The sequence below is a fragment of the Quercus lobata genome, chromosome 5, assembly GCF_001633185.2.
Source record: "Quercus lobata isolate SW786 chromosome 5, ValleyOak3.0 Primary Assembly, whole genome shotgun sequence".
NCBI classification, from domain to species: Eukaryota; Viridiplantae; Streptophyta; class Magnoliopsida; order Fagales; family Fagaceae; genus Quercus; species Quercus lobata.
In genome coordinates this window covers 50,985,256-51,004,114 of record NC_044908.1, presented here as the reverse complement: position 1 = coordinate 51,004,114, position 18,859 = coordinate 50,985,256, and the positions used below count along the sequence as shown (strand labels likewise).

The following is an 18,859-nucleotide window of genomic DNA, read 5'->3' as shown; positions in this document are numbered from 1 at the left end:
CCAGAGCTTTCCAATGTGGGACTCTGATACCATTTCCCTTATTGGATCTTAAGGCTTTTCCAGGCAATAGAGATTTCGGGCTATGGGCCCTTACTATGTCTGTCCATGATGGGCCTTTAGGGAGCGTGGGTCCCGCTTTACACAGACCAAACAGTACCTATCCGTCAGGCCCATTAAGATAGGCCCACCAGACTAAATCTTACCATCTTCAACTCTCAAAGTGCTTTTCTCTCGGGTAGACTTATCACTAATAATGTCCTTGTGGCATTTGAAACCTTGCATTACCTTAAAAGAAAAACCCAAGGCAAATTGGGATTTATGGCTCTAAAGTTGGATATGAGCAAGGCTTATGACCGGGTGGAATGGGTTTTTTTGGTGAAAGTCATGGAGCATTTAGGCTTCCCAAAAAAGTTGGTCTCCCTTATATCTTCCTGCATGAGTATAGTCTCCTATTCTGTCCTCCTTAATGGCCAACCTGTGGGTAACATTAAACCTACAAGGGGCCTTAGACAGGATGACCCTTTATTACCCTACTTGTTCCTCCTTTGTCCTATGGGTTTACAAGGACTTATCAAAAAGGCTGAAACTAATGGTGACATCAGAGGTGTATCTATTTGTAGAAATGGCCCACGGGTATCTCATTTATTTTTTACAGATGACAGTGTACTCTTTTGTCGGGCTAAAGTGGAGGAATGTCAAAGGGTCCTTGATTTACTCTCAATCTATGAAAAAGGCTCCGAGCAAAAAATAAATAGAGATAAGGAGAAAAAGGCTCCGAGCAACAAATATTTTCTTTAGTGCAAACACCCATCGAGACATGCAGAATCAGATTCAACAACTTTTAAGAGTGCCAGCTATTTGTCAGTATGAAAAATATCTGGGTTTTCCAGCATTGGTGGGGCATGCCAAAAAACAAAGCTTTGTCTACATCAAAGAAAGAGTTTGGAGAAAATTACAAGGTTGGAAGGAGAAGTTCCTTTCACAGGCTGGTAGAGAGGTGCTTATCAAAGCGGTCATCCAAGCGATACCTACCTACACTATGAGCTGTTTCAAGCTCCCTAAAGGTCTGATCAAGGAACTGGAAACTCTCATTCGAAAATTCTGGTGGGGGTACGGCGGAGATAGTAAAAAAGTACACTAGGTTAAATGGGAAAGATTGTGCGAAGATAAGGAGAAGGGAGGGATGGGATTTAAAGACATTGAAAATTTAATGATTCTTTGTTGGCCAAGCAGGTTTGGTGTATGATTAATAATCTAGATTCTTTATGCCATAGAGTGTTCAAAGCTAGATTTTTTCTGGATTGTTCAATCCTTGAAGCTAAGGATTCTACTTTGGGGTCCTATGCATGGAAGAGCATTATAGGTGCTAGGGATGTGATTCGGGAAGGGATGGTTTGGAGGATTGGGCAATCCGTAAGAATAAGGGAGGATAAGTGGCTGCCGATTCAATCCAACAGGTCAGTCATCTCATCTCTTCCCTTAGTTGCACCAGAAACTAAGGTGAGCTCCCTAATTAACCCAAAGTTGAGGGGGTGGAATTCGACCTTGGTGAATCAGATTTTCCTACCCCATGAAGCCACTATCATTTGCGACATGCCCCTGAGCATAAGACTACCTCCTAACAAAATTATATGGGGCCTCACTTCTTCGGGTATGTTCACAACAAAGAGTGCATACAAGCTTCTTATTTCTCGTAATTCTACTAACCTTGCAGGTACATCATCGTCTGAGAATCAGAGGCTGTTCTGGAGAAATTTATGGTAGCTTAAAGTGCCAAACAAGCTCAAGCACTTCTCCTAGCGTGCATGCAACGATACCCTGCCCACAATGACTAACTTGGTTCGGAGACATATTGCTACCACAGAGGTTTACAGCGCCTGTCAAGCTCAGCCCGAGGACACCCACCACGCCCTATGGTCTTGCACGAAACTTGAACTAGCCTGGAGCTCACTTTCTTGGTCCCCGCCCTTTGCTAATGCCCACGCGTTGAGCTTTCAAGAACTTCTTCACCGATACATGCAAATCAAGGAAGAGTACAGAGCCAAGATCTTCGTCATCATTGCCTAGATGCTGTGGAACCGACGCAATGCTCTGAGACTTAACCTTCAAGTCCAGCCCCTCATCCGTATAAGCTCTTTAGCCAGAAGTTACCTTCAAGAATTTCTGGACGTCCTAGATCAGACACCAGCTACTACGGGCCCTCATTTGCCTTAGCAATGGCAGCCACCTAATGAAAATAAGTTCAAAGTTAATTTTGATGCTAAGGTCTTCAAGTCTTGTAACCAAGTAGGGATATGTGTGATCGTCCGGGATTGGTGTGGTGAGGCTATTGGAGCATTATCCACGTCAGTTCCTGTAGCTCAATCAATTGTGGAGTAAGAAGCTGTTGCTTGTCGCCAAGCGGTATTGTTTGCAGTGGAGCTAGGCCTTCAAGATGTTGTCTTTGAGGGTGACTCCCTCCAGGTGATCCAAGCTCTTAATCAGGACAACGTAGATCACTTGACTTATGGCCACATTCTCGAGGATATCCGAACCCAAGTTGCTACTCTTTCTTCTTTTTAATTTATTTTTAATACTAGGCACTGCAACGTTGTAGCAGATGCACTAGCCAAAAAAACCAAGAACTGTAGGGAGACTCGGATATGGACTGATTTCATGCTTGAGGACATTGCTCCTCTTGTAGTTTTTGACATTCATTGAGTTGTTTTCTCGTGGAATAAAAGCCTAGGCTACTGATAGTCTGGTTTCTCAAAAAAAAAAAAAAAAAAAACTAGAATATATCAATATAAAATATAAAAAAACAACAAAAAAAAGGCAAAAACCCAAATATAAGTTTTACAATTGTCTTCTTTAAGGTTTCATATTTTGAAATCATTGCATAATATCTTCATTATCGATCGTATGAGTTACATCTCTTTCAATGTACATTGCCTCCCATTTGATTGATTTATTTCAATTTTTTTAAGATCTTAATGGGCTTTTTCTAAAGTTTAAAATGAACAAATCTCTATTTTTGTTTTTAAGCTTTTTATTTTATTATATTTTTTTTCAAATTTTAGATCAAATTAGTTTGTTATTGGGTTTTTTGTGTTTAAAAATATCAAGATATTAATAAGATCCTATTCAAGCTTATTTAAACGGAGATTAAAAAATTTAGGGTCAAGATGTTTAAATTTTTATTTTAGGGGTCAAAAAAAAAATTATATATAGCATCCTGTTTGCCAATTTTGGGAGTTTGAATCCCGAGGGCTTCAAGCGGAGCTGCCTTTATGTCTGTCATAATAAATTAAAATTGGTGACAAATGATATGGTAAAGTTATAGCCTATATTACTACTCACCATGGTTGTCAAAATTGCGATCCGGATCGTAAAATCGCATGATTTTCACGATCCTACCTCACCAAAAAGTTTAAAATCGTAGCAAGATTGCAAAAATGGTAGGATCGTATGTAGAATCATGTAGGATCACATAGGATCATAGTATTGTATGGGATCCTACCGATCCTACCATTTGGCTATTTTTTTTTATTTTTTTTTTTTAAGTGGGATTCATTTAGGTAAGATAATCCACCTAAACCCACAAGCCCAATGGGTTATCAGAAGCCCAATAATGAATTGAAGTCCCAAATTTACCCCTATGTCAACATAAAATCTCAAAAAAACCTATAGTACTTAAGTTTAACGTTTTCAAAAACAAAACCTAAAATATTTAGATGATGAAATGGAATATGATAATGACAGTGATTAGATTAGAGGAACCTTAGAATGAGAATTCTCTTTTAGATTTCATATTTGTAATCAGTTAGTTACCTTAGATTGAGAATTCTCTTTTGGATTACATATTGTAAATTTGTAGTTAGCTAGTTTTTATATGTTAACTAGCCTAACTTATTTTGGATTTGGAACTTAGAATTTGGAAAACATTTTCCATATGTGTAGATAATATTTTGGTACTTAGTTGCTAATTAAACATGTATTGAACTTTTTAGATACATTATGTCAAAAGTTAAGTATATTTTGTTTCATTAGAATGACATAAGAACGATGTAGTGCGTGCAAATTACATTTTATGATGCAATGTTTTAAAAAAAAAAAATGAATGGATTCATATTTTAAGTGATTATATAACAAACAAAGTCATTATCAATAGGTTTTTTGCGTAAAATCTGAAAATATGTAGGATCTTACAATCCACGATCCTACCTACCTCCCGCGATTCTATGTAGGATCCCGATTTTGACAACCTTACTACTCACAGTGGCAGGGCCACGTTGACTTCAAGGGGTTCAATTGAACCTCCTGACTTGGGAAAAATTGTTTTTAGTTATAATATTTTTATAATTTTTTGGTTATGAACACCCTAAAATAAAAATTTGAACCCCTTAAAAGAATCTCCATAACAAACCAATTTTATCTAAAATCTAAAAGGTAGAAAGAAAAAAAAAGGACCAACAACAAAAATTAGTAATTTGTTGATCTTAATCCCAGATAAAGACAAGTAAAGTGTAAGCACTAAAAAACAATTACGTGTGAGGTAGTGAAAGTTATATGTGGGTTAGTGGGGAGTGAAGACAAATTTTTTTTTTTTTTTAATGATTGTATAACAAAAATTCTTCCTAATGAATTAGAAAGACCAATAAGTTTTCAAAGTTGATTTGAATTGTTAAATAAAATATTTAAAAAGAGTAAAGACAGAAACTAATAAATAATAAATTAAACTATTCTAAGCAATAATATTAAAAGTTCACTTAACAACAATAATTAATAACTTTATTATAGTAAGGATTTCCAAAATTTAATATTAGCAACAATAATTAATATTTTCATTGCACTATGAAACAATATGCCAATGAACTTCTAGTTTATCCTTTATTCTCTTACTAGTACACACACACACAAAATCATCTCTTACCTAAAATATATCTTTTAAGAGAATTTGTGTTAGCTTGAAAAACCTTCTTTTGAGTCATGGATTACGGTTTATGAAAAAATATCTATCTTATTATCCTAATGATCAAGATGGGATAAGAAAATATTATTTACAAAGAAGTTATTATCAACTTCTTCAACACGAAATTGAATAAACCCCCTAAAAAATATTCCCGAAAACAGCCACTGTGTACTCAAAAATATTGTTATATTAGTGCAGCTTTTGAATAATTTGTTGAGTTGCAGGCAAGTTGGTTGAAAAAAAAAAAAAAAGGATTTAACTAACCAAAATTTTAAAAAAGGTTGGTTTGTTGATTTTTTTTTTTTTTTTTTTTTTTTTAAAGAAACCAAACTAGAAACAGCCTGGGACTTTATTCAAAATAACTCAATGAACATCAAATAAGACTAATGGGGTAATATCCTCAAGTAGGTCTTCCAACCAGACCTACAACCCCACACAATGTTTAGCCTTTTTTGCTAGAGTATCAGCCACAAAATTACAATTGCGTTTAACATGACAAAAATCTAAAAATTGAAAACCTGAAACTTGAAACCGAATGTCATCAATGACATTCCCATACGGCAAAAATTCTGGAGACCCACGAACAATTGCATTAATGACAGTCACCAAATCACCTTCAAATGTCACCCTTCGTAGGCCAATTTCCAACGCAAATTGCACTGCCCGTCGACAAGCAAGAGCCTCCAATTCTGACACCGATTGAGAAAGTGGGATTGGCATAAATAGAGCACCAATTACATCTTCGTTGCTAGCTCTAATGATTACACCAATGCCCACTGTGTTGGTTGCTTGGAAGACCGCTGCATCAAAATTGGCCTTGTAACTGTTGAGATCAGGGGGACGCCGTTGGTGCTGGGGAATGGATGAAAGTGCTGCTGGGGGCGGGTCTTGGACAGCAAGATATTCTTGGAGCATTCTACCTGCAATGGAACTAATGCTAGACAATGGTTGCACAGGGAGGCCAGGCGGTAGGGAGTTTTGACGATTCCATAAACACCACGCACAAAGAGTGAAGATTTCTTTCCTGAATTCCTCATGAACCTGCATAAAGTTAGCTAGTAGTTCTGCAAAATTCACAGGGGGTGCGGAGGCAGCATGGTGAGCCCATTGGAAAGAGCCCCATACAAAGAGATTGGAGCCCCATGCACACCAGGCAAAGTGCTTAATCTTATTGGGAACTCTCAAATTCCATAACCCTTTCCAAAACTGCTTACTTGATGCTAGATTTGAGCTACTTGCAATGTTAGAGGAATCACAAGAAACTAGTAATTTGTAACTACTAGCCAAGTAACAACCAGTTGAGGTGGGAACCCATATAATTCTGTCAGGGGGTAATCTTGGGCTTAGTGGAATATTCAAGATACAAGAAGCTTCATGGGGCAAAAATAGCTGCTCTACCAATTCCGATTTCCAGATACCAAGATCAGAATTAATGAGAGAGCTAACCTTAGTTTCGGTTTGGATTGAAGGCAGCTGCGATACAGAAACTGTGTTACATTGTATTGGGATCCATCTATATCTTCTCTCAATTGAATCAATTGACCATTCCCTATCCGCCATACCATGCCTTTTTGAATAAAATCTCGTGCATTTAAAACACTTGTTTAGCCAGCAACGCATCATTAAACTTCTCAATTTCCTTAAAACCCATTCCACCCACTTTGCTTCACACAGCCTCTCCCAACTCATCCAATGGATTTTTCTGTTAGCTCCATTATAACCCCACCAAAACTTGCGAATTAATACTTCCAACTCCTTCACTAAACCCTTGGGGAGTTTGAAACAACTCAAGGTATGGATTGGTATGGCCTATATTACTAATTTAATGAGAACCTCCTTACCTGGTTGAGAAATATGTTTTTCCTTCCAACCTTCCTCCAAACCCTTTCTTTGAGATAGAAAAGCTTTGTTTCCTAGCTCACCCCACCAAAGCTAGAAGCCCCAGATATTTTTCATATTGACAAATGGCTGGGACACCAAGTAGATGTTGGATTTGAACCTGCAAGTCATGCTGAGTGGTGTTTGAACTAAAGAAAATATTGGTCTTATCTCTGTTTATTTTCTGCCCCGACCCTCTTTCATAGACCTCTAAAATCTCCAAGAATTTTCTAGCACTCCGTTTCTTTTGCCCGGCAAAATAGGACACTATCATCTAGAAAAAACAAGTGTGAAACCCGAGGCCCATTGCGACAAATAGAAACCCCCTTGATATCATCATTTACCTAAACTTTTTTCAATAAACCTTGCAAACCCATAGCACATAGTAAAAACAGGTAAGAAGACAACTAATCACCTTGTCTGAGTCCTCTATTGGGTTTTTTATATTTCCTACAAGTTGACCATTAAGCAATACAGAATAGGACACTAAAGAGAGACAAGACATGATCAGTCTAACATGTACATCTGCATAAACCTAAATGACGTATGATTTTTTCCAAAAAAAACCATTCCACCCAGTCATAGGCTATACTCATGTCAAATTTAAGGGCCATGAAACCTAATTTTCCTTGGGTCTTTCTTTTTAAATAGTGCAGGTCTCAAATGCTACAAGAACATTATCAGTGATAAGCATCCCAGACAAGAAAGCATTTTGAGAATCATGAACAACATGTGGTAGTACCGATTTCATCCGGTTTACCAACACCTTAGCAATTAACTTGTAAATTACATTGCACAGACTAATTGGTCTAAAATCTGCTACTCTCTTGGGATTCTTAATTTTGGGGATAAGGGAAATGAAAGTGTAGTTGAGAGATTCATGGACAGTACCTATATTCAGAGAATGAAGGACTGTGGAAGTAACATCTTCACCCACTATGTGCCAAAAAGAGAGATTCATGGACAGTACCTGTATTTAGAGCATGAAGGACTGTGGAAGTAACATCTTCACCCACTATGTGCCAAAAAGATTTGTAGAAAATTGGCAACATCGCGTCAAGTCCAGGTGCAGTGAGAGGAGCCATTTGTTTCAGAGCTTGCTGCACTTCCTCAGCTCTAAACTCACGGGTCAATGCCTCATTCATCTCTGCTGTCACTATTGGCTGGATACCATTGAGAATATCATCAAAGCCAACGGATTTGAAGTGGTGACATATCCTGAAAATATTTTTCCACCAAATTTCCCAACTGATCTTCCTTCTCTACCCAAACACCAGTTTCATCATTCAAACCCAGAATATAATTCTCTTGTGTTGTGATCACCTTCTTTCAGCCAAGTATTTTGGGACCTTTGCTTCCACATACACTCTTCTTTTGACTTGAGCATTTCAATATCATCCTGAAGCTGATAGATACAGGTGGAATTGGTTCGGTACCCATCTAGTTCCTCAGCCAACTTTAACTCCCTGAGTTTTTTGGATAAAAGATTACAGACATGACCAAATGAGGTACAATTCCAATTTCTCAGATTTGCTTGACACATGTTAATCTTGTGGTTGAGTCCCCACACCAGACTTGCTCCCATCTGCCCATTCCATGAATCCTGAAATTCTACAGGCGGCGTGGGTGAGGAGACCTAACCCTAGCAGCCAGAGAAACTTGTAAGAATGTGACAATATAGATGTCATCATAACAGAGAAGAAGGTTTACAAAATGACTGTACTGCTGAACATCAAAAAACTTGTAACACCAGATGTGCACAAGTAGAAGGTGTTAATAAAGAATAAAAATTGAAAATAGATAATATAGTTTAATAACCAACGGGTAGAGATACTCCAAAATTTTTCATTTAATCATTGGCGGTGCATCTTGTAACAGGTTTTATTAACAACTTTATAATTTTTCCACTATTTTTCTATATCTAGTCAAGACAATGACATACAAACAATGTGACCAAAGTGGGCAGCATTCATAGGTATCTTATAGCAGCTGATGCAATGGGCCAAAGTGGGCATCATTTATAGATGTCAGCTGTCATGCTTTCAATTCATAGTTCTAAAACTACAAGGTTTAGCCTGTAGAGATTAAAATTATTGTTGGCCAACTAAGCTACAAAGCATATAATTATTTGCTACTCTACAGAAGAGTGATGTCTACCCAGAAGGGCCAGAACTTCTGCAAATAAATATTGCTATGATTTTAACACCGCATCAAATAGGACCCATTTCAGCCTAACTTTTCTTATATTTATTCTTTTTTAGCCAAATTTTCATTTGGCCAAACTCAGGCCTACCCATTCTTACATTGTTGGTCATGTGATCAGTCTAGACTTTAGAATGTGAAGCATGTCAGTTAAGGAAGCATCATCATAGTTCATTTTCGAGTGTTTGTCATAGTCATCAGTCTGGGTCTTTAAGATAGTCCACATGAATAAATGGGATTCTTCTGGATTTCTACTTTAAATGGATTACTTTCTTTTGTCATATTCATTAATGATTAGTCTTGAATTGCATGGTCATTTTTTATGAAATATTCAGGATTGGTTGCTGCAGCAACGAATTATCACTCCCCATGGGTGACATTCTCACGAAAGTGTTAGATCATGCCTCCTTTCAATAATTGCTTTCAAGCTGGGCATGTTTGATGTGTATGCACCAGCTTGAATGTAAATGTGCTAATGTGAGGGACTGATTGAATAAACCCAAACCTTTTTTCTACTCTCTCTCTATATTTTTTTTTTCTTCCTCTTTGTTCTCTCTTAACCCTAATCTTTCATATTTTACAACTCAACTAAATATAATGCTCTAATATGGGTCATATAAGTGGGTTCTATCCAATTATAGGACAAGAGAAATACAAAATCTAAAGTTGTTTCATTTCTGAAATATTAGGAGGGATTGGTCCATAGATATTACAGCTCCTCAACAACCTGAAATTTATACAAAATTCATCTAAGGAAAACTGATCTGAATGGTGCATATTCCGGTGCCATATAGCCTCTCCAAGACATACGTTAAGTTAAGCTATGATAATTGGTTCGCTAGTATGATCCTATGAACTTCTAAATCAGCAAGTGCAATATCTATCAAGTTTCCAAGAACCAGATTATCCAATTTATGGTTATACATGCAATCATGCAATTAACAAAGCCACCATAATTGAGTTTAACTACATTGTACTACAAATTATGACAAGACAATAAAAGCAAAAATAACAACTAAATTAAAATAGAAATATTATGTTTTCTAAACTTGGTAAAGTAGATCAAAGTGCTTCAGTTACATGGACCATGAGCCATGCAATTGAGCAAACAGCAAAGATCTTATTTTTGAGTATGCAATAGAAGGTTGTATCTAGTGCACAAGGTTCCCACTTTTGTGAGGTTTGGGAGAGATGGTTGATAGGGAGCCTTACTCCCCATTTTGGAAAATGATTTCCAGAAAAGAGTATACAATAACAAATAGTAAAATTTTTTAAATAAAAAATAATCAAGACTTTTCCCAATCATTTATTATGTTGATACAGGTGGTTCTTTGATAATTGGGAAGATTTCCCAAAAAAATGTACTTTTTTAAGATTTGAGCTTACTCAAGGAATGTTATAACAGAGCCAGCACGTTAAAAAAAAAAAAAAAAAAAAAAAAAAAGGAATGTTGTAAATAGTTTTTCCTTCTTGCATACGGACACAAAGCAGGAGCAACGTTTAGGGGGCAACTTTATATATTTTTCTCATGCTTCATTGTAACCTGAAAATTTTCTCTTCTACAAGAAACTTGACATGAATTTATATTGTATGAGTAATGTGGAATAGAAAATCTATAGCACTACAAATTAAAGGGTGTCACTTTGTTTTATAGATAAAAAAGCATGAACCCTATCTGATGTGAAACCATGCTGCAAAGAGTTTCTATGAGCATGGTTATGTATCACATGTAGATACCAAACACATACAAATTAAAGTGTCAAATGTACTTTGGCCAATACTTATCTCATAGTACTTTACGTACTTGTCTTTGTGCAAAAACTTCATTGAAATAATTACTACCATATTCTATGCAGCAACACAACACTAGAGACCATAAGATCAATATCTATTCACACGAATTCATAATCAAGATCTGCAGAGGTGATGAAAAAGAAAAGAATAGGAAAAAAAAAAAAAGACAAAAGATAGTAAATAGAGAGTAAAAGAAAGGAAGGTAGCTCACATGGTTCCAAAAATTCTGGTGCTGATGTGGATATTCTCCTCTTCATAAAGCTTGCCCAAACCAAAGTCAGAGATCTTAGGATTAAAGTCACCATCAAGTAATAGATTAGCAAATTTGATGTCTCTATGAACAATTTTCAGTATTGATTCCTCATGTAAGAGACCTCTTGCTATGCCAGCACATATTTTCTGCCTTGCAGGCCAATCCAATTTTAATCGGCCACCTGCAGTACCTGAAATTGTTAAAAACCAGATACCATTCCCATTTCAGTCACAAAATAACGACTTCCTTGCTTTGATTTTGAAGAAAGCTGCTCAACTGCAATTGTAGTACCATCTAATAGTAGACCCTGCATTGGGAATTCAGAAATATATATTTTTAGGTATGTATTTCATAATGTGTCTCCAAATCTCAAGGATAAGGAGGAGAATAAAAGGCAAAAGATGAAACACACACATTCTATAATAGAAAAATAGTAGTCAAATGCCTTGTAAACAGATCCAAAACCACCTTCCCTGATCTTATTTGCAGCGTTGAACTTATTAGTGGTAGCTTTTATTTGTCTATATGTAAAAAAACCAGTTTGCACTTTGCAAGTCTAATCCTCTTAATGTCAAAGGCATCAAGCTAGACGTCAAGCTGCATCCTACGGTATAACAAGACAAATCTTTAACTAAATAGATGCATGCCTCTTTAGTAGTTAGGTATCTTCTTAAAGAATGAGAAGACAAGCAAAAGCCTTTAGAAGGCACTATGCATTTGATCACACTGAAGCTGTAAGAGAGAGAGGTTATTCAAATATATGAACTGGAACTCAAACCCAAAAGTTGTCACAAAATCTTGTCTTTTGTTTCTTTTCATATTTCTGCACAAAAAGTTTATTAGGAGTGAAAAACTAAATAAATAGCCAAGATATTTTGCAGGTAATTAGATATTCACTCAACTACAGTTAACTTAAGTCATCCATTTTATGCTGATTTTACAAGATAGCAACTACATAAGCTCAATTATCACCATTCTTAGAACTAAATCACTCCAATCATCATGCATCATCCCAAGATAAGTCATATGCTCATATTCCAGCAATCATTCAGTTGCTTTTGCATGGTGTACTTTGGAATGCTGATTCATCTATGGAAGTAGATAGAAAAATAAATTAAAATATTGAACTGCAACAATTTATGAGCCCTACTTCTCACCATAGTTGGAGAAGATGAATATTGTCCTTTATAATTTATATATATCAAGATTTCACAACTGATTACCTTTTTCCCTTGATATCCTCCCTCCCATACAGCCCTTCCACCAAAGAATGCCTAAAATCATAAAAATGAGGAGTAGCACCAGAACTACAGCTCCAACCACAATCTTTGCCATCAACAGGGACTGAAATCTACAGAAAGGAAAAATAGCTAAGAACAGTGATTAAAAAGAAGATGACAAAATGTTTGGATGTCTTCCATCTATATGCATTATAACCTCGTTTTTAGTTGTTCTTTTTAAATTTTAACTGTAGATAATTATGTGGTTCTGCTTCCATTAAATTGCTATGATTTATTGTATGTCAATCTAATCCAAGCATGGAAGAAGCTGGAAAATAATAAGATTATCAAACTCCAATACATTTACCATATTCAACAAAGATAGCTGACACAAGAGGACCATATATCCCTCTCTTTGGGGCAGCTGTTGTTCCTTTCCCAGCCCAATGAAACCAAATCATCAGAATTTTATTCATTATAACAGCTGTAAAATTCTTAATGGCTGCTTGATCAAGCTCATGGGCATCATTTTCAATATTAAAATCTTTCAATGCCAGTTTTCCTGTGGCAAATTCAATCAATCAAATCCTCTACTATAACCTAAAAAGAAAAATAAATGTGAGAGTACCTGGATATAAACATCAAATATCCACTTCCCAAGACTGTAAGAAGATCTATTGCTTGTGAACTTGTGTATATACATTAATATGTGAACTTGTGTAATCAAATCCTCTGAAAGTGAAGTTTCACAGTATAATTTCCATTCGCTAAGCAGCAGGCATAATATGTGATCGAAAAAGGAGATAGTCGTGCACTTGCGTATATTTGGGAATTGTCCATTGTAAGTATGGATTCATTAGTTGCTAAATAGTCATTTGAGGTAGGGTCAACATCCCAAAAACATCCAGTGCTACTGAATCCCCAATTCTCCACAAAATAAAATTTTGCTGGACCAGCTACATCTTCATCCTCTTCATACTCTACATTTGCAACAATGATTTTTTCCCACCACAATTTATGTGTAATGAATACCAATCTACATAGAAGTAGCAATACATTATCAAATAAAAGTTGTAATCTTGCACAAGATGAATTATTTAACAATTTTTTTCTTCATTTTTAAAAATAAAGTACAAGAAGAGGGCCCAACGACATGACTCCAGCATATACCTCATAATTTGATTTGAATAGATATATAATTCAACTTTTGAACATGAAGATTCATCCGACCACTCATGAAGTCTTCTTAATTAGTGACGTAGATAAAGGGCATCAGTTTAGTTATCAGAAACCAAAGTGAAAAAGGGGGGAAAATGTCCCTTCCAGAGAAGCTTTTGAACAAATTTTTGACACAATGATGAAAAGCAATTAGTTTCAGAAAACAAGAAAGGTTATTGTTATTTCAACAAGTGTTCTTAGGGTTTATTTACATTAATTACTCTAACACACATAACCATTATTTATATATAAATGTGTGATTAAGATGGAATTACTTCTTTTCCCCTGCCCTATACACTCTTATAACAGTTACAAAGACAGAAAAGTTTGTAAGACTCAAGTAGGCAGACTTACAAAGATTTTCGGCAAGGTGGTGCAGAGCTCTCTAACAAATTATTGTAAGAAAGATCTATTTGGCTGCACAAAAATCATAATTATCATAACTCAGCATAATTCTGAACAAGAACAAAAAGGTACCTTTTAGGAGTATTTTAATATAAAAAGTTCAATGGAAACAATTTGATATGTGCAGAGCTCTCTAACAAATTATTGTAAGAAAGATCTATTTGGCTGCACAAAAATCATAATTATCATAACTCAGCATAATTCTGAACAAGAACAAAAAGGTACCTTTTAAGAGTATTTTAATATAAAAAGTTCAATAGAAACAATTTGATATGTACAGAAAATTGTTAAAATAAATCATTTCAATATTCCATAAACAACCTTGAAATAAGGCCTTTAGATATTTTAACTACTTTAATTGTCATTCAATGCCTTCGTTCTAGGTTTCTTCCCTAAATTAGCATCAAAATTAAGGATTTTGGCTAACTCATATCATCCTTAAAGTAGTAGTATTATTGAAAACATGAAACATGTAGTCTAAATCAGCATTCTAAGCTATCTTCCATATTGCACTATTCCTTAAAATATAAATCTGGCTTGTCAATGTTAATGCAAGATCAATTCAAGCTCATTCCACTGAGCTTCTGTAGCCAGCTCGAAATTTATCTATCAGAATGATCTTCCCAAATATCAAACAACGAACATAACTTGGAAAGTAATTTTTCCAGCAACTGATTTTTACTAGAACCACAAGCAACAAAATGAAAATAAAAGCCGCTAGTAAAATTTGTTATTTCTTCACAGCACATGGCAATTAATCATCCAAAGAGAGCGAGAGAGAGATATGTGCAACTAACCCCTAAAGAAATCTTGAAATAAATCACTGTCCAGGCTCTAGATTAATATATATAACACCATGTTAAATATTAGAAAATATATATACACCCAAATTATGATATATTCATCTAGAATTTAGGATGAAAACCCATACTGGCAACTATCTACAATGATATCTACCCAAGCTTTATTCATCGATTAAATGCAAAATATCAATTAAATGTCTACATTGTATAAGTGAAATAATACTAAACAGTAATCCACCCTTATAGGTGAAAGAAAAGTTATGTTTTTCTGCTAATTTAAATGGCCTCCATTTTTCTTGTTCATTGAAATAAAAGCATGTTTACTTTGTATCTTCAAATACCATCCAAATCAAAGGCATATATACCTTTAATAAAGATAACTCAAAACATTGCTACCTAAGGAAACACCATGCTCCAATACTTGAGATGCTTTACTTACAACATCTCCAGATTTTTCATTGTCCAGATGTATGCCCATCTCCCCAGAAATCTTACAGTTTCTCAAAACCCTAAAATACATAACTGAATTATATCAAATTGACCATCATGTCAAACATTTATATCATTTGCCAATGTAAGTACCAAAATACAATCTTACTGTGCCTATCATGTTTCTCAACATAGGAATATCCTGATTTGGCCCATCCATATCACAAATCCTCCTGTATAAAGGATGCAAGCCATAAGCCAAAACCATTGATTAACAAACTCACATCATATCAAGCTACTAGATGGATATGAGAAGGCTTATTACTCACAACTGAAGTAAATTATTCAGAAGAGATATATTTGGTGGAATAGGTCCCTCGAGTCCACTTGCGTGCATTTCTCTTCAAGAATTTAAATTTGAATAAGAATATACGCTAAATTTAGACTCATCTACCATTAAAACTCAAAGAACTTGAGGTATTTTTCAAAAGAACAAAGATCTCACAATCTTGTCCACAATCTTGTCCGTTGTTTCCAATTCTGTACAAAATCAAGTATAATTCCTCTGAAGTTGTTATCATTTATCCTACTGCATTGAGAAATAAAATGATTTTTGACCAGGCATAAGTTGATATTTATTCTTTAAAGGCAAATATAAATAGAGGTGGATATTTATGCTTTAAAAAGAGGCAAATATATAAAAAGAGGAGGATATAACAAACTCTCACAAATCTGTTAGGTTTCTCAGCCCAGCAAAAGCCAATGGCAAGTTCCCTGTCAAACTATTGGAGGAGAGCATCCTGCAATTACAACATTGAAGCAATGAACCACTGAAATCCTTCAGAAAAGTGTTTAAAGTGAAAAAAATTTAAGAATTATAGAATACCAATATGAAGAACTGAGGCGTCTCACAAAGTCTGCAAGTTGGTCAAATCCCCAAGCTCAGGAGGAACAATGCCAGAGAATTGGTTTGCTTCAAGGCACCTGTTTGAAAAGGGGGAAAAACCAAAATTAAAAAACAAAATATTGAGATTACTAAGAAAGCCTAATAGAAAAAAACATGATTAAACCCTCCAAGAGGTCACTATGGAGTGCAGGGATATCAAAACCATTATGTAACAGATAAAGGATGGAAAGTTCCACAGGTTTTGAGGTCATGACAATACATTTAACAAGAAAACCGAAGCCTTTCTACTTCATTTCATAACTTTATCCCACTCATAAAGACTTCAATCGCCATAAATGTCCTTTGTCCAAGATATACGTGATTGAGTTAAACCAAAGTTCAAAACGTACAAGTATGTGAGAGTGGTAATATTTCCCAACTCCTTTGGAATTTCCCCTGATAAGCGTTTCACTAGAACAGAGCTGCACATCACTTGCTGGTTAATTTAAGATAAAAGCAAATAAATATCAATTTTACAAAAGCTCACATAAAAGTTAATTGTGTTGAAGCCCATTCCAGTGGTATTGTTCCGTTGAGATAGTTGTATGCAAAAACACTACATTTAGAGGAGGACTGGTGTAAATTGAAAAGCACTGGAAAAAAAAAAATGTCTTTAATCAAACCTTGTGAATTGTGCTAGAAATTAGTGCTACAGAATATTACCATCAAACATGTAATTGAAGCATTTCAATACGATCTTACATTTCTTAGAGGTGAGGAAGTTTGACAAGTTGAGGTGGAAGCATGCAGGAAGACTATAATCCTTTAGCACTCTATACACATGAGAAATAAAATATTGAGTCTTGGCAACTATTATCGTGAAAAGTAGATCAATGATAACATGCTAAGAGATTTAAACAGATTGCTAAGTAGCTCAGTTGACATTCAAGGTGCCCAATGAGACAAGTTCAGAGAATGGAAAACCTTACCTGTAATGTTCCTCGGTTTTTGCTGCAAGTAAGCCCAGGCCAAGTTCCCAGGTATTCTGCATTGATAAGAGTATCAAAATCATGTAAGCACCTTGGTATATAACAATTAACAAGTATGAAAGCAGAAAAATAAAAGATACAACATCCACCTTGAAATTTCCTGTTTGACAGTTATTTGAACCTTCTTCCCTTGAGATCTAGCTGTCTTTCCCCCCTTCCACTGAAAGCTATACCTTCGTCAATATGCTTCAGCTTGAGCTAAAGCAGTTCAATCTCTTCTTCAACCCTTCCAGATCTCTGTAAAATATAAGAAATGCTTGCACGCAAATACATGCATGTAATATCCATAAATGTTCAGCAGAAATCTGTGCATATACAAAACTAATTTGATGCATACTAAATTAAATTCTTACCATTATCCCAGATATCAAAGGCAATGAAAAGCTCACAAATAAAATAAAACTCTTCTAGATCTGCATAGAACATAATAATATGCATACACGCAAATACATGCATGTAATATCCATAAATGTTCAGCAGAAATCTGTGCATATACAAAACTAATTTGATACATACTAAATTAAATTCTTACCATTATCCCAGACATCAAAGGCATGAAAAGCTTACAAATAAAATAAAATTCTTCCAGATCTACATAGAACATAATAATATGCATACAACAATATAGGCTGGCCTTGCCTCTGTCACTCCTAACATTTTACTAGATACTGATACTAAAATTTACACATGTTATTAGGAGTAGAATATTTTTCTAGACTATATATTTCAGCAAGGTCTTATTAGGGGTAAACTAAATGAAATAAGACCTTTATATCAAACTTCCCATCACTATTGCAACAAGATCTAGTGACTTATCCCTAAACCTTTATAGTTGGTACAAGCATTTCACCCAACAAAACTTTTCTAAGGTGACGAAATATATGTAACTAGCTACCTGCTTCCATAAGGGCCAAATAGACCATGGTTTTAAAAACCGGACCAATCAAAGAACTGGAAAAGGGACCGTTTCTTGATTTTTTCTGGTTCTTGACCGGTTTTTTCTCGATTTTTCCGGTTTTTACGTCCACTAAGTTGTTATGCTTCCATAGTTCATCAATCTAATCTAACTGTGGAAGAAATTAAACACCAAGAAGATTCTAAATCTCCAATACAATTACCAGGATCCACAGAGATAGCTGATATGAGGGGACCATATGTTCCTCTCTTTGGGGCAGCTGCTGTTCCTTTCCCAGCCCAATAAAACCGAATCATCAAAACTTTATTTGTTACATTTTCTTTATATTCCTTAACAACTGCTTTATCAACCCCTGGTGCAGAATTTTCAATATCAAAATTTATCAACACCAGCTTTTCTTGCAGCAAATTAATTCAATTAAAAGAATACCTGAACATAAATATCAAATATCCGCCTTCCAAGATTGTAAAAAGATCTATTGCCTCTGATTACTATCTCCCTGCAAAGTGAAGTTTCACTTTATAGGTTCCATTTCCTAAGCAGCTGGCATAATATGTGAATGAAAGAGGAGATAGGCGTGCACTTGTGTATAATTCATTGCAATTTTGGATACATTATTTGCTGCAAAGTCATTTGGGCTAGTGTTTAAATCCAAAAATCTTCCAGAGCTACTGAATCCGCAATTCTCCCTCACATGAAAAAAATTGCTGCACCAGCTGGGTGGGTCATCATCCACTTCACACCCCTTGAACTTTAATGTAAAGGTCAGTACACCGCCTAAACTTTTAATTTGGCCAATTTACTCTTTGAATTTCACACATCTGCCAAATAGATATTTCTATCACTTTGCCGTTA

General features: G+C 35.4%; 1 protein-coding gene and 2 long non-coding RNA genes across 4 annotated transcripts; all 3 read right to left on the bottom strand.

The window, feature by feature from the left end:
* Positions 1–5,334: 5,334 nt before the first annotated feature.
* On the bottom strand, positions 5,335–13,010 carry LOC115990049. Its single transcript, XM_031113912.1, has 5 exons — positions 12,927–13,010; positions 12,302–12,429; positions 11,037–11,385; positions 5,470–8,471; positions 5,335–5,374 (listed from the first exon to the last, which is right to left on the bottom strand). The coding sequence occupies exons 4-5, from the start codon at positions 6,638–6,640 to the stop codon at positions 5,352–5,354; spliced, it is 1,194 nt and encodes a 397-aa protein (XP_030969772.1). The 5' UTR covers positions 6,641–8,471; positions 11,037–11,385; positions 12,302–12,429; positions 12,927–13,010; the 3' UTR covers positions 5,335–5,351.
* Positions 13,011–15,667: 2,657 nt separating this feature from the next.
* LOC115990052 lies at positions 15,668–16,408 on the bottom strand. Of its 2 annotated transcripts, none has more exons than XR_004092135.1 (4): positions 16,320–16,408; positions 16,040–16,137; positions 15,882–15,953; positions 15,668–15,742 (listed from the first exon to the last, which is right to left on the bottom strand). It is a non-coding gene; the product is annotated as an uncharacterized LOC115990052 (long non-coding RNA). The 2 variants fall into 2 exon arrangements; XR_004092134.1 differs by having other exon boundaries at positions 16,066–16,137.
* Positions 16,409–16,801: 393 nt separating this feature from the next.
* On the bottom strand, positions 16,802–17,541 carry LOC115990051. Its single transcript, XR_004092133.1, has 3 exons — positions 17,178–17,541; positions 17,029–17,084; positions 16,802–16,872 (listed from the first exon to the last, which is right to left on the bottom strand). It is a non-coding gene; the product is annotated as an uncharacterized LOC115990051 (long non-coding RNA).
* Between the last annotated feature and the right edge of the window lie 1,318 nt (positions 17,542–18,859).